At 45.9% G+C, this 15,834-nt stretch overlaps 1 protein-coding gene across 1 annotated transcript in view; it reads right to left on the minus strand.

The window, feature by feature from the left end:
• The window catches only part of TMEM260 (transmembrane protein 260), a 34,341-nt gene that overhangs the window by 2,982 nt on the left and 15,525 nt on the right, over positions 1-15,834 (minus strand). Inside the window, exons 4-13 of the mRNA XM_058807695.1 lie at positions 12,243-12,420; positions 10,223-10,336; positions 8,275-8,454; positions 5,948-5,988; positions 5,497-5,583; positions 5,011-5,128; positions 4,595-4,770; positions 2,857-3,028; positions 1,114-1,262; positions 44-220 (exon numbers count right to left, since the gene is read on the minus strand). Coding sequence (XP_058663678.1) covers positions 44-220; positions 1,114-1,262; positions 2,857-3,028; positions 4,595-4,770; positions 5,011-5,128; positions 5,497-5,583; positions 5,948-5,988; positions 8,275-8,454; positions 10,223-10,336; positions 12,243-12,420 — 1,392 coding nt within the window. The remainder of the gene's footprint in view (positions 1-43; positions 221-1,113; positions 1,263-2,856; positions 3,029-4,594; positions 4,771-5,010; positions 5,129-5,496; positions 5,584-5,947; positions 5,989-8,274; positions 8,455-10,222; positions 10,337-12,242; positions 12,421-15,834) is intronic.

Genomic DNA, 15,834 nt, shown 5'->3' on the forward strand with positions numbered 1-15,834 from the left:
AAAATGACGAGCAGGAAGGAGCAGAGGCTCCTCTGCCTTGTACCTGCCATAGTCTTCAGTCCAGTTATAGAGATTCCTTGTGAGACGAATCCACTCTCCTGGGTCAAACACAGCTCCAGAAGGAACCAACTTCTCACACGTCCCCCAGGGCCACAGTGAGTGGCTCCTTCTCCAGGTTGAGTCCCCCTCGTGAAGACCTATGCAGACAAACACTTCCTTACTGCCAAAAAAACCAACAGAGAGAGCAATGGTGAAGCCACCTCAGGGACCATGGGCTACCCAACGTCCCTGAGCAAACCAAACCAAACCAAACCAAACCAAACCAAACCAAACCAAACCAAACCAAACCACAGCACACTGTGCAGCAAACACACCCACCCAGCACATCTCCCATCAGCATGGGCATGATTTGGAGCAGTGTGGAAAACAAATTAATTCCCCATCTGGCACTGCCCATCCTGAGCAGTCACATCCTGTTCTCTCTCCTGGACCTCCCAAACAGGCCAGAAGCTGTAGCAGAAGCCTATTTCTGCCCACTGGCACCTGGCTGTGCTCCTGTGCCTCCCCACCCTCGCAGGGCTCACCCCAGCTAGTCTAAATGCAGATGCTATTCTTATTCGTGTGAGTATCTAATCCTTTCTCCACTCTTACTAAGCTATTTTTATATGATGATTATTCCTGGAATACATTCATTCTATGCTAATCAGTTGGCCACAATGTTCACAAAGGAGAAGCAGCAGCAATTTGCTCTCCAACCATCGTCGTTCTGAGTACACAGGAACGCTCCTATTCTCTGTGATGAATTGTATTGACAACAACAACAAAAAAATCATCAGTAAACACTCTGCAGATCACCTTTTTTTCCTTCCTTCGTAAAAACCAAACCAACCTCAAAACAACAGGCAATATTATATCCGGATGGAGTTACTTCTGCAGAGATATTTTGCTTTAATTGCAAAAATAATCTCGCCACCGGGGAGGAAGTCAGTGGAGAAAATTGGTCTTTTGGATGCAGTACCAAGCTGTTCCATAAACAATTTCAAGAGGGGAAAAAAAAGAAAAAAAAAGGTCAGAGATTTTAGGAAAGCTGTTACATATGAAAGGAATGCTTACTGTTTATTTACTTGGAGGAAACGATGGAGATTAAAGGCGAGTGTCCCGTCGGGTAATGCTCCTTCCACAGGATTCCACCGGTTCCCGGGAAAATGAACGCCCGGTAAGTGCTTTGCCAGCTTGGGTAAATACCATCCGTAAGTCATCATCTGCAATGAAAGTTGTCAGCACCATCTGAACAGCAATCAGGAGATTCACAGCCAGGAGAAATGGTTTCTGCAGGAGGAACGGCCTTTTGCTCAGGGATGTCACCAACTGCGTCAGCAGGGACACGAGACCAGGCTGGGCACCATGGCCAGAATGGGGCACCATGGCCAGAATGGGTCACCATGGTAAATCACAGCAGTGACTGGGTCACCATGGCCAAACTGGGTCACCACAGCCAGAATGGGTCACCATGGTCACACGACAGCACCAGACTGGGTTACTAAGGTCAGATTGGGTCACCATGGTCAGATCACAGCACCAAACTGGGTCACCAAGGCCAGAATGGGTCACCAAGGCCAGAACGGGTCACCATGGTTAAATCATGGTCAGATCACAGCACCAGACTGGGTCACCATGGTTAAATCACAGCACCAGACTGGGTCACCATGGCCAAACAGGGTCACCATGGCCAGGCTGGGTCACCATGTCCAAACTGGGTCACCATGGTCCCACACAGCACTAGACTGGGTCACCATGACCAGACTGGGTCACCAAGGTCAGACTGGGTCACCAAGGTCAGACTGGGTCACCATGGACACACCTCAGCACCAGACTGGGTCACCATGGTTAAATCACAGCATCCGACTGAGTCACCATGGTCAAACGGGGTCACCATGGCCAGGCTGGGTCACCAAGGTCACATCACAGCACCAGACTGGGTCACCATGGCCAGAATGGGTCACCATGGCCAGACTGGGTCACCAAGGTCAGGCTGGCTCACTGTGGCCAGACTGGGTCACTATGGTCAGACCACACCACCAGATTGGGTCACCATGGTTAAATCACAGCATCAGACTGGGTCACCATGGTCATGCTGGGTCACCGTGGCCAGAATGGGGCACCATGGCCAGAATGGGGCACCACAGCCAGATTGGGGCACCATGGTTAAATCAGAGCATCAGACTGGGTCACCACAGCCAGACTGGGTCACCACGGCCAGAATGGGGCACCATGGCCAGGCTGGGGTACCATGGTCAGACCACACCACCAGACTGGGTCACCATGGTTAAATCACAGCATCAGACTGGGTCACCACAGCCAGACTGAGTCACCAAGGTCAGACTGGGTCACCATGGCCATACCACAGCACCAGACTGGGTCACCAAGGTCAGACTGGGTCACCATGGCCATACCACAGCACCAGACTGGGTCACCAGTGCCTTCTGATCAGAGCCACGTGGTCCTCACTCCACCACAAAACAGCCACTGCTGGTAAGACACACAACAGGGATTTGGTTTGGTTAAACACCAGGAATTGGGTTTGGGGTTTGCCAACAAGTTGCAAAGCCAGGTGTGAGGATGATGTGGCAGTGGAAGTGCTGGTGACCCATCCTGTAACTTTTTTTTTCCTTTTCCCATTTCTCAGTGAAAAAGGAATGTGCACACCACACTCCAGTCCAGGGTTACCCATGACTCTTAAAAAAAAATCAATTTTATTTATTACCACATCATGAGTTTTAAGGAGACAAAGGAACAACTGAACTTTTGCAGCTGATATTTAAATCTGCCTCTCTAAACAGCACTTTCTGAACGTACCTCCTGGTCCACTAAGGTGATATCTGGCCTCATCCCCTCACAATAATGAAGGTAACGAAGAGCATTCCCTGGCAAGTCTCCTCTGAGCAGGATCACTGCCCCCCTTGGCATGGAGGACAGCACGTTCCTTGCAAACTTATCAACAACGTAGTTGTTGCTCTGATCACAAGTGCTGAAGAGAACAGATGGAAAACAGAATGTTTAAACCAAGTATTTGCATGGCTTGGCAGAAATTCTGAAGAATTTTATACAATGGGCACCCACAGGGGAAATCCACCCTGGTCAGGATGGAAACATCACAGTCACAGAATGGTTTGAGTTGAGACTTCGAAGAACATCTCACTCCACCCCCTAGCCATGGGCAGGGACAGCTTCCACTGCCCCAGGTTGCTCCAAGCCCATCCAACCTGGCCTGGAACTTCCAGGGATGGAGTCAAGAACTTAATCACTACAACAACTTAATATCTCTATTTCCAGAGAAAATGAGATGCAGAAACAAAGCATTTAAAGCTCAGGAACTCATCAGAAAGCACCACCCACTACAGTTTAGCCAAAATACACACCTTCACCTTAATTCTGATTTCTTCTTGGGCTAAATCTAAAAACTTATTAGTTGGTGCTGGAAGTGCCAGTCCAACAATGGTTCTGCAGAGCATTTGAAATCCTCCTCATCCTTTAATGTTTCTATTAAGATTGAAAACCCCAAGTTTTTGTAGTGTCAGGCAGAAATTGGTTTACATGATCTGAGATTAGATAATTTTCATCAAAGTTGTGTGCACATACTCCAGGTATGGATTCAGATGACACTTGAGGACAGGAGCTATGACTGGCTCAGGTATGGACAAGCCTTTGGAAAAGGTGTGCCAAAGAAAGGTTTCCTGATGAAGAAGTCTACATTCCTTGGTCAGCCTGTACCTGAGCATCCCTACCAGGCCACTGATTCCTATCCAAGTGACTGCATGAGTTATGCGATGGGGAAGCCCCAAACTACAGATTTAAATCTTCAAAAATGGGGAAAAAATCAGAAAAAATTTCAGGATATAAGCTAGAGTGTCGCAAACATCTTTTGTGAAAATCCTTTTCTTTAGGATTTTTCCTATTGAGAAGCTGAGGTCTCGGGAACAAAATGTAAACATTGGTAATCTGCTGCTGTGGAATGCAACAGATGGATCTGTGATTGGTCTCGTGTAGATGTTTAGATTTAGTAACCAGTCATGGCAGAGTTGGCCCTCTCTCTCTGTCTGAGCCAGCTGCTTTTGTTTTCATTCTTTTCTATTCTATTCTTAGCTAGCCTTCTGAGAGGAAACCTTTCCTTCTGTTTTTAAGTATGGTTATAATGTAAAATACATATATCATAAAATAATAAATCAAGCCTTCTGAAATACGGAGTCAGATCTACATCTCTTCCCTCATCCTCAAAACCCCTGTAAGCACTGTCACAGTAGAGCAAAGGAAAGCAAGAGAAGTTTGAGCCACATGAATTCTGCAAACCTCCTTAGGAGACAAAGCAGAGATTTATAAGGGGTTTTTAAAAATTTACGTATCTACTGAGTTTTTTTCCCTCAACCTCTGTGACATCCCCATTTACAGCCTGGAGTGACTCTGAGGGAGATCAAACCAGGGGGTTCTGCAGGCTGTGACCATGCAAGCTTAGGTGGGGTGTGAAAAGAGCCTTTCCCACTCCCAGCCAAGGCCAGAAATGCCAGGTCACCCAGTGAGGTGGCACCGAATTTCTCACCTGTAATTTGCCCAAAGTTGAGAAGCCACGAGGGCAAGAGCAGGAAGCCATTCCAGGCACGGCAGCAGCAAGGTGCCCTGCAGCACAGTGTCCCTCCCCAGGCTGGCCAGTGTGGCCAAGCCCAGCCCTGCCAGCACAGCCACCACAGCGCTGCTCTGCAGCCAGAACCGCTCCACCTAGGAGAGAGAATCCCAGAACTGGGGCTGGGCTGCAAGGGACCGTGAAGATCATCCCTCATCCCACACCTCCCACCAGACCAGGTGGCTCCAAGCCCCATCCAACCTGGCCTTGGAGCTGTATTTTGCTACTTTCTGCAGTTTAAGACAACTGCCTGCTGCTGGTCAGGTGGTTTTAAGGTTATGAATGTTTCTCTCAAAAATCTAACGTGCCGGAGCAACTTTGGGAGTGCAACTTACCACGCCTAAAAACAGAGGCTTTGTAACATCCAAATTTGCTCTCCAAGCAAAGAAAAGGGAATAAAGGCAGAGCATTCCAGTGAAGAGCCAGATCACAGGTGATTTCTGCTGCGTTTTCCTATTACCAAAAAAAGTATCACTCCTGAGACATGATGAAAAAACAAAGCAAAAATCATTTGTGCTTGAACTTGCATACCTAAATGCATTTAACACAGGGAGCTGATGAGTTTTTCTTTACCTTTCCATTTATGAAACTTCTGTTTTCAAAGCACAAAGCCATCAGTATTTCAGGAGTTTTAAACTTGCCACCTACCAAGGCACAGGGTTAACCAGGAGTAAGGGATATTTTGCTCTTAATAATTGATGACCACAGCCAATTGCTGCAATTTCTGGAGCAGCAAGCAGAAGGCAAAACAAGCCGCCCATGCAGGCAGTAAGAAAAATGAGAAAAAAAATGCACATTGAAGCAAATATTGTTCAACTTACAGTGGCAGTGCTGTGCTCACACAGGTCACCAGTGCCAGGGCAAGGACAGGAAGGGAGAGCTCTGACTTCATCTGTGCCAGCTGGAAACTGTGGAGAAATTAAAGTGTGGATGTGTCAAATCATCCCCAAATCATCCCTGCACTCAATTAAAGCATCAGGAGAAACAGGGAATAAGCACAACAGAATATATTCCCATTCTGCTGGGATTAAGTCTACCAGAAATGGGATAGGGATGGGTTATATGGTAGAATTTTGAAGGGAAAATCACTGGGATGGGGGATTCAGTGTTTTTCCTTCAGTGGGGGAGCCAGAGGGCAGGATTGGTGCTGGACACACATGGCCCCAGCTCTGGATATAGGTGAGGAAAGGAAGGACAGGAGCCACTCTGGGCCAAAGGACAGCAGCAGCAGCAGCAGCAGCAGGTGAAAGGCACAGCCAAGGTGTCACTCACAGCAGCATCTCTCCCATACTGGATCCTGTCTCAGACTTGGCCTGAAATAAAAACAAAGGAAACCCGTGAGGAGCCCACACAGTGATTGAGGGAAGGAAATTCTTCTCATTTTCTGTTTGCAAGGAAGGCAGCAACCTCTGCTCAAACCTTCACTGCAAGGTGTTCTCCCACCTGCCTGTTTCATGTGATGCCACTGAAGGATTCACCCCTGGACAAGCATTTCTTCAAGGTGCTGGCAACTCATTATCCTGTGATTAGAGCATGGCATATGGTTCAACCATGATCTCTGCTGTATCATGGAATCATTTGGGTTGGAAAAGCCCTCTGAGATGGAGTCCAACCATTCCCCCAGCACTAACCCCTGTCCCCAAGTGCCACATCCACACATCTCTTAAATCCCTCCAGAGATGAGGATTCCACCACTGCCTATTCAGCCTACTCCAATTCCTGACCATTCTTTCTGTGATTTTTTTTTTCCTAATATCCCACCTAAACCTCTCCTGCCACAACTTGAGGCCATGCTCTGTATCTTCATAGTGCAATTATTTTCTGTGACATCTCCCCCCAGCCTGAGACAAGCTCAATTCCTCCTTGCTTACCACACTTGCCCATCTCCTCTGCCCTGACAAATGCAGAGCTGTACAAAATCTTCATGAGATAATGAGAATTTTTATTGCAGAGATCTGCAATCCATGCCACATGTCTGGGAAAAAGACATGCTGTGTGGAGGGGAGGAATTACCTTCATTGCTGCTTGTTGGAAAAGTGGTGGCTACCACATTAAAGATAAGGTGAACAGATTCAGGAGGTTTGGAAGGAATATTTAATCTCAATAAAAATGGAATAGCTAATTGCATCCAGGATTTGATTAAAAAATAAGTGTTAGAGGATGGAGAGACAGCTCACAGCTCCTGCAGCCCCACCTTGTTGGCAACTGATGGCCCTGGACACATCCACCACAGAGATAACATTTCTGACCCATGGCTTACAGGTGGAACCCTCTCCAAAATATTTTCTGGGCTTTTTTTTATGACCCTGTCTGCCCTTAAAACAGAGCTATGGGATGTAAAAGCTGTCTGTCCACCCAGCAGTGCTCTGGCATTATCCCAACTGGCACCAGGACCAAACGCTTGGATTTTGCTTATTTATTGCTCCTGCTTCAGACAAGTTCATCCTAAATGTGATTTGTGGTGTAGGATTACACACAGTCCATCCCTAAGCCTCCTGAACATCAACTTGAATTCATCACATTTGATGGAGAGAGGAGTTAAGGGATTTGCATGCCTCGGTATTGCTCTGCCCAGTGGAGGCTGATTCTCAGGAGACAGCAGGGAACAGGACAACAGGGGAAGTCTCACAGGTCCTTCAGAGGCTGGGCCTGATCTCTGCAGGAGTTTTTGGGCAGATTTAGTGGCAGCAGCAGGAATTATCATGTCTTTTGACACACATCCTGCAGCCTCAGAGCCCTCTGAGAAGGGTGGAATGGCACAGTGGCAGTGATGCTGTGTCACGCTGGCTGCAAGTGAAGGGTGATTTCTGAGGATGTGGAGCTCCAGGACTCCAGGGAGGGACAGAACCACACCTTTTTATTGTTTTCCTCCCAGTGGTGTGACTTCCCAGCCCTCTGCCCTGAAAACTTGGAAGCAGGACAGACCCTGGGGTGGTGGGCTGGTGATTTCCTTGGGTGGCCAGAGCCCAACATCCAAGTCAGGGCTGGAGGAGGAAGATGCAAACCGTATATTCTGAAAGCAACCAGGATTCTTCCCTCTCCTGGCAAGAGCAGAGACCTCAATAACTCAGATCAGAGGTTCCTGAGAACCCTCAAACCAACCATTCACTTGAATTCAACATTAGTAAATTAAGAGGAATAATTTAGAGCCCTCAAAACAACCACTCACTTAAATTCAACATCAGTAAATTAAAGAGGAATAGCTTTTAAATGAAAACTGCTTGTGACCTCTTTAAATGTCTGAGTTAAAAATAGAAAAATAAGACAATATTAATCTTAAAAACATCAAAATTGATGTCACCAACTCCCTCTGGCACAGTTTGTTCTTTGGGCTCCTACACACATAAGACACCCATACAGCTCCCAGGAGATAATTTGGCTCACCCCATAAGGCAATGAGAATTATCTCTTTGCTTTCCCAGCCATGTGACCCATTCCCAGAAAACCTGACAGGTCAGGAGGTCGAAATCCAAAATGAATGCTTAAAAAATGAAACATTTTCAATTTCCTTCCCCGCGAGCCCTTAATCGTCACAAACAGAACATCTCTGCTGTTGCATAAGTGAAGAGGAAGCAATTTAGGCAGTGACCCTTGTTTACCAGATTGAATGTCCCATATTCTTCCCTCAGAAAGTGGGTCAGAAATCCTTGAAAAGTCGTCTGGTCTCCCCATGTCCAGCGGGCTCGATTGAGGTAGGACGAAGCCGGCAGATAGAGATAAGGCAGCAAACCAGCCAAGAAGCATAAACCCAACTTCAGCAAATGGCCCAGGGACAATTCCTGCACCAAAATATGTCATATTGCATAACAATGTTTATTTTAGTTTAATCACGCTGGAACTTCAAGAACAGATAAAGAAAAAACATCAAATATATTTACACAGAGCTGATCTCTCAATTTATAGTAAGTCCCTACAAAATGCTATGTTAAACCTTATGATTTTGTGGATTACTAGGAAACTGCATCAAACTGATCTCCTTTGCATGGCAGGGTGAAATTTAACTGAAGCAAATAATATTAGCTAGGACTCATGAGTATCATACTCATTGCATCTTTCACATTTAAATCATGGCATGACATGCATAGATGGCTGAAGCACTGCAAGGCTGAGATAACCCACTTTGCAGCGATTAAGAGTTGGCTGGTTTTCCATCTGGCAAAAAAAAAAATAAAAAAAAACCACATAAATGCTGCTCTAGTACAACTGCACACATCATCACCATCATCAGGAGTCAGTTTTGCCATTTACTTGATCGTGATTAGGCTGGCTAAATTGGATAGGCCAACTTTTGGGGTGGGATTTTCGACACTGCCTAAGGGGTCAGGGAGACAAGACTTTCAAAGGGACTTGTGTGCCTAACTCCTTTAAGTGCTTTGGAAAATCCCACCCTAGAATATTGCACGCTTGCTTTGTCGTTAGCCACTGCCCTGTCAATCAAAGCACTTCCTCAGCATTTGGGGTTACTGGGAGTGATGATCTGTGGAGCAGAGAAAGGAGCTTGATAATGATGGTGGTCAGAGCTCCTCCAGAAGGAAGGTGGCTCATTTGTACTTTAAAAAGGCAGTTTTCCATCCATTTCCATCTTATTCAGTGGTTTCCTGCAGCAGGCACTACTGGGCTGTCCAAAGTATTTCCCAGGATTATCATATTGGCACAGCACTGCCTTTACTGGGAACCACAGAGGTCTCTCTGGACCTCCCTGCTCAAAAAAGAAACCCAAAACAAACTATAAATATATTGCAGAAGTGATTATTGATTGTGTTAATGGAAATATATGGCCAGAAAAGGGCGTTGCTGGGGATGCTGAAGAGATTTTGGATCAAGCTTGTCTGAGTTGCATCACATTTCTTGCAGCTCATATGCTTCACCCAGGCTTAATTATGCCCTGAGTGGATGTGGCTTCTGCTGGCTTCCACCAGGGAGCCAACACACAGAACTCATCTCCAGGGGAGCTGATGGCATGGGGAAGGCTGAGTTCTCAGTTCCAAGTATTATTTTAGCTCACAGGGTAATTGCAAGCAGCTGGGGCAGAGCACTCCTGCGCCAGGGGATGCAAGAGGGTCACAGATCACTGGCATGAGCAAAGATCACAGAACCCCAGAATGGTTTGGGTTGGAAGGGAACACAGATATCATCTTGTTTTAACCCCCTGCCATGGGCAGGGACACCTTCCATCATCCCAGGGTGCTCCAAGCCCTGTCCAGCCTGACCTTGGGCACTGCCAGGGATCCAGGGGCAGCCACAGCTGCTCTGGGCACCCTGTGCCAGGGCCCCACACACTCACAGGGAAGGATTTCTTCCTAATATCTAAATCTAACCCTTCCCTCTATCAGTTAAAGCCTCTTGTCCTATCACTCCACGCCCTTCTTGCAGACCCTCTTTAAATCAGACCCCCTTGAGATCAGTGGCTATGGTGTCAGACTGTAACTTCAGTGGGTCATGATTAATCACATTAACTTAGAAGTGACACAAATTCTGGGGGAGAAGAATCAATCCCAGCCTTAGAAAACCAGAGGTGTGAGTGTGTAAGTGACTGTATATACATACCCTCTTTCTGAAAAGCTGTGAGAGAACCCAGGGCACAATACAAGCAACATAAAGCACTATGGTGTGCTGATTGCACAGACTGAGCCCACAGCAAAAGGCACCCCATTTAGAGATCTGAGAGGGGAAAAAACAAAAAAAATCACAATTACTATTTACAAGTTTGCAAAAACATCTAGAGATCAAAAAGAATCAGCACAGCATCCTTGGAGGAGAAAGGCAAATACACCAGTGAGCACTGGGCAGTTGTAACACAGAACTCAGGGGATTTTTTTATTTTTGACAGGGAGATTCCAACTGTTTAACAGAAAACATTCTTTAAGAAGTGTCCAGCTGAACAGCCATGCCTCCATGCATACAGAGATCCTGTGCAGCATCATCACATCATAATGATGGGATGAGTCCAATTCCTGAACCCAGCTGCACAGGGGAGGCTGCCCAACAGTTCACTTTGTGTGATTTTTTAGAAATGTCCTAAAATAAAGCCATTATCTACAGAAATCTAATTTTTTTTTTAACAGAAATTATTTTTTCCTCTTTGTTAGGCACAGAGGGCTAAAGTCAGGGCTGCACAAACTTCCTAAGCCATGGGAATTATAGGTGAAACCCTCATAATTCTAAAACCTCAAACCTGTTCCAGTGCCCAATCACCCTCTGGGGAAAGAACCTTTTCCTGGTATCCAAGCTAAACCTCCCCTGCTTGTTCCAGCCCTTGGTGAGGGTGGTGTGTGAGATGCAAACATTGCCTTGGTGTAGTGCTGGGATCACCTTGTAATTTTTAATTAACTGCTCAGCCTTCCACACTGGACACTGCCCTGCCATGGAAGCACCTTGCCATAAGTTCAGAAAAACCTTTGTGGGTCTCAGAGCTGCCTGGCAGGGCTCAGAACCACCTCAGTCATTTTTTAAGTACATGGATGAGCTCCAATATGTGTCTGTATGACCATCTGATTTATAAAAAGCACTGCAAGCTTGCTGTTGGCAGCCTGGCTTCTTCCAGGCGTGGGATGCCAGACACTCAAAAAAACCATTGGAACAAGCTCCTTAACTGCTTCTGAAAATCTAATTTTGAAAATCCCATTGGAAACCAGGCATGTGAAACATGGGAGAAGGCTGGAAAATGCCCAGCTCCATGTCTGTGGAGTTCAGGTTGTGGGGATCTTGGGACTGTTGCTAATTAGAAAATAATAATAATCATTTTTAAAAAATCCAATGGTAAAGCAAGGTCTCTGTAGCCATTGATAAAACATGTTATTTGAGAACTCATGAAGCTGAGTAAACTACCACTGCAGACTCCTGAAATTCTAGCCTAGCCTGACAAAAATCCTTTATTCACACAATTTACAGGAGTCGCAGCAGGCAAGTCTGTCGGAGGAAAAGAGATCAGATGTTCGGGCAAACAAAAAGAAAGAACAAGACTGCTGAGCAAAAATATCATTTGGCTGACTAGTCTGTTTAAAAAGTAGAAAATACAGCATGAAATTTAAAGTCTCTGTGTTTAACAATGCCATTATTTTAGGGGCACATTTAATTTCAAAAGAAAAACTCATTGAAAATTTGCTCGTTCCTGTTTTTGAGCTGGAACCTGGTTTTTGATTAGATGGAGGTTTCTGTACAATACATCCATTTACCCCCAAGAAAATTACCAATTCTTAAAACAAAACCTTGAACACTCACAGCCTAGTTTGTGTCTTTGATGCAGGACGAACTAAAATGTTTAGATTGAAATGATTTTGGTTTTCCCGCTTCCATTCTGTGAGTATTAAATCAATTCCAAACCTATCCAACAGGTCCCAACTCAATCCTTAAGCAAAGTGGGCAGGGTTTTTTCAATGTTTGTCACTTTTGAACACCCAGGTAGATCAGGGATGGACCCACCCAGCAAGGTGCGGAGGCAAGACCTAAAATTTGGCCTATTTACTTAAAACTAAATCAGCAGTAAACGAACAAGAAATTAAACAAACAGGTGCTAACCAATTACGAAAAAAATAAAGAACCATTCACTTTGCTTGAGATGTTTTACCTTTGATCTCTCTTTTGCAGAGGATGCCTCCTCAAAATGAGCAGTGAGAGCCATCAGCAGCCCCACAAACAGATTGTTTAAGCTGAAAACCTCCGCCGTGATGGACCACTGCCATGTTAGACGCGAAAATGAAAACACCCCCGCAGCAAGGATTCCTCCAGCATATGAGCCAGAAAGCCTGCAAACACAGATAACATGAAATCTTCTTTTCCAACAAAAAAAAGGAGCCTACTTTATTGTCCTTCTTTTTTTAATTTTTTTTTTTTATTTAAAAACAAAACATACTGCAGCAGCAGCAATGAGTGCCACCCAGCACCCTGCCAAAACATTATATGGTTAAGATCTCCCTAATAATTTCTCTGCTAAGGATTGCCATTGGGAAGAGCAGAGCCTCTTTGCCAGCCACCCAACACCAAAGAATCTGCTTCTTCTCGCCATGCAAACTTCCAGGATTGAATTTGCTTCAGAAATCCTGATGAGGGAAGGCCCAGAGGGTGCACGGAGCCAGGGAGTCATGGCTTTAATGGGATACTCTGGAGGAGATGCCAGCAGGGGCGCAGCCTTCAATTCATCCAGGAGCTGAATTAAGAGTGGATTAGAGCTATTCAGGATGGACAGCATTGGCAGGGCTTTTCTGGGGGGGGGTTTGGTGTCCTGGGGATTGCAGCACCCACAGTCCCGTCAGGGAGAGGTCAGGAGTGTGGGAAATTGGTGCCAGCTCCAGCAAGAGGGAGGGAGAGGGTGAAGCAGCCACTGTTGGGATGGCTGTGAGCCCAAAGCTGGCCATCTCTGGGACTCCCAGATGGGATTATGGCACATTCCCCACAGAGCTGCCTGCCCAGTTCAGCTGGATGCTGCAGCCAGCACAGGCAGCCCATGAGGTGGAATTTAAGAAACCCATTCCACCACAGTGGCTCTTCCCTTCATTGCTCTGGCTCTGCCTGTCTGGAAGCTCTCTCCTTTAGGAAGTCACTCTGAAAAGGAGAAGTGTAGGGCACCACAACATGCTCAACCAAGCTTTATTCAAAAATACAAATAGCTGTGACCGTGGTCAAAGCTACACTCCAGAAATTCATCATTCCACTGTAAGACTCATCTAGTCTCCACCAAAAATTGGGTATTTTTCTGATTCCATCCAGACACACACAGTTCCATTTAATCCTAACAATTCTAGCAGGTTTAAACAAAAAAAATTATAAACTACTCAACCTCTTCATTGAGCTACACATGTGATTTCCACATGAGGAAGCTCCTGATAGAGCCCTCTCTACAAGGGCTCCTCTGCTTGGTTTGGCAGAGATCTGAAGGTATCTGGAAAATAGATCTCATGATTTTTATCTCCTTTGTGAAGTATTTTGAGATTTGCACCTGCAGGATGTAGCCTAAGGGTGAGAAGTATGGAGTTAACATTGGGAAAAAAGGAAACAATTCTGAGGTGCTCCAGGCCAAGCTCAAGGTGACAGCATGTTCAACATCAAGATAGTGGGAAGGTGACAGAGAGTTCAACATCAACTGTGGGAAGAAGTCTCAAAAAATCAACAGAATTGGGAAAAAAACTGAAGAAAGATACCAGGAAAGGGCAGCAGGACCAGGTATAATGAAAAATCAACAGATCCCCAATACACAAATTCACTTCATGATGTTCCTGTTTTGACTAAACCATTAAAACAGTTCAAACTTTTAGTTATAAAGAAATAACTCCACAAACCCTTTTGAAATTCTTGCAGGGAAATAAGGTAAAAAAAAAAGGTGAAACAACTTTTCCAAAAACCTTCAGAAAACCAGCACTTTAGGCAAACGTCTCATTCATTCACCAATTCTCCTTGTCTTTCTCAGGAAAGACTCAAACATATCATGAGGGTTCAAGTGAGACGAAAGAAATCCCATCCTCTTGACAAAAAGTCTCAAACCTGAAAGTTGAGTTTTATGAAGCAAAGCTTAAGCAAAAGCCACTCAACTCAAAGCTTAAAGAGTTATCCCAGCTGTGTGGGACACAGGACACGTCTGCTCACCGAGCAGATCAGGGTCAGGAGCACAAACTAAGCACAGCCCACAGATCTGTCTGTCCACAGAATTACAAAAACAATCATAAAATGGCTTAGGTGGGAAGGGAACTCAAAGATCATCCTGTTCCAACATAAGCCATGGGCAGGGACACCTGGGCTTAGTGTCAAACCTGGCCTTGGACACTTCCAGGGGTCCGGGGTCAGCCACAGCTTCTCTGGGCACCCTGTGCCAGGGCCTCACCACCCTCACAGCCAGAAATTCCTTCCAATATCCCACCTAACCCTGCCCTCTGGCTGTGGGAAGCCATTCCCCCTTGTCCTGTCACTCCAGGGCCTTGTCCAAGTCTCTTCTCATCTCTCTTGAAGCTCTTTCAGGTTTTGGAAGAGTCTCTAAGGTCTCCCTGGAATCTTCTCCAGGCTGAACAACTTTCCCAGGAAATTCATGAGAAAGCCAGGCTGCTGAGCCCACTCTGGGACAGCCCATTTCATGCATGGAGCACTAAGCTCCTCCAAGTACCACAGATGTCAAAAAACCAAACAGGAATGCACTGCACTTTTGAAGAATATCAAGAAAACAGCTTTGGGAAGTGCAAGCTGGAGACCACAGACATGTCTGTCCACAGAATCATAAAAACAATCATAAAATGGCTTAGGTTGGAAGGGAACTCAAAGATCATCCTGTTCCAGCTAAGCCATGGCAGGGACACCTTCCTCTAGACCAGGTTGCTCCAAGCCCCATCCAACCTGGCCGTGGACACTTCCAGGGATCCAGGGGCCCACTAAGCTCCTCTAAAGTACAACAGATATAAAAAAAACAAACTGGAACATGTTGCATTCTTGAAGAACATCAAGAAAACAGCTTTGGGAAGTGCAAGCTGGAGACCAAGAGTTTTTCTGCAGGTTCTGCTATCAGCAATGGAAGTGATGGATTTGTGAGTTTGCTGCTTCAGAGGGAAACTCTCAGAAGTGGAAGCAATCAGAGCAGGTATCTCCAGAGGAGGATGAAGAGCACCTGGCAGAAGAAATGCATCAATCCACAGTGCAAAGCAGCACCAGCAGAACAAGTAGAAATGAATCCTAGGCGATTGTCAGCATGATTTTGGGGCAATATTAAATCAATTCTGCCCTGCAGCTGGGGTAATGTGGTTATACAGCTCATTTTGACAACATGAGGGTCTCCATGCTCCTCTGCCTCTGCAGCCTGTTGGAATCCTCCAGCACAGAGTGACAATGTGCCCACATCTCTCCAGCCTCAGAACCAAGATGGTCTCAAATGACACACTGTCCAAGGAGGTGACAAAAACCTCAGGCATGGACAGCTCAGCCACCTACACCCCTCTGGACCAAAGACCAACCTCAGGGTGGAAAAGACACTGATGGGTGTTCAGTGGTGCAAGGCAGAGTGAGATGAAAGAACTCTCAAGAATAGGCACAAGAGTGAAATAAAGATGGGAAAAACTGAAAAAGCAAAGGGATGGGAAGCTTTGAAACGGAGGTCAAGAAGCCTAAAGCCAAGAATTATTTTTTTCCCCATCCCTGGGAAGGTTCCATGGCAGGTTGGATGGGGGTTGGAGCAGCCTGGTCTA

The sequence above is a fragment of the Ammospiza caudacuta genome, chromosome 6 (assembly GCF_027887145.1).
Source record: "Ammospiza caudacuta isolate bAmmCau1 chromosome 6, bAmmCau1.pri, whole genome shotgun sequence".
NCBI lineage: Eukaryota > Metazoa > Chordata > Aves > Passeriformes > Passerellidae > Ammospiza > Ammospiza caudacuta.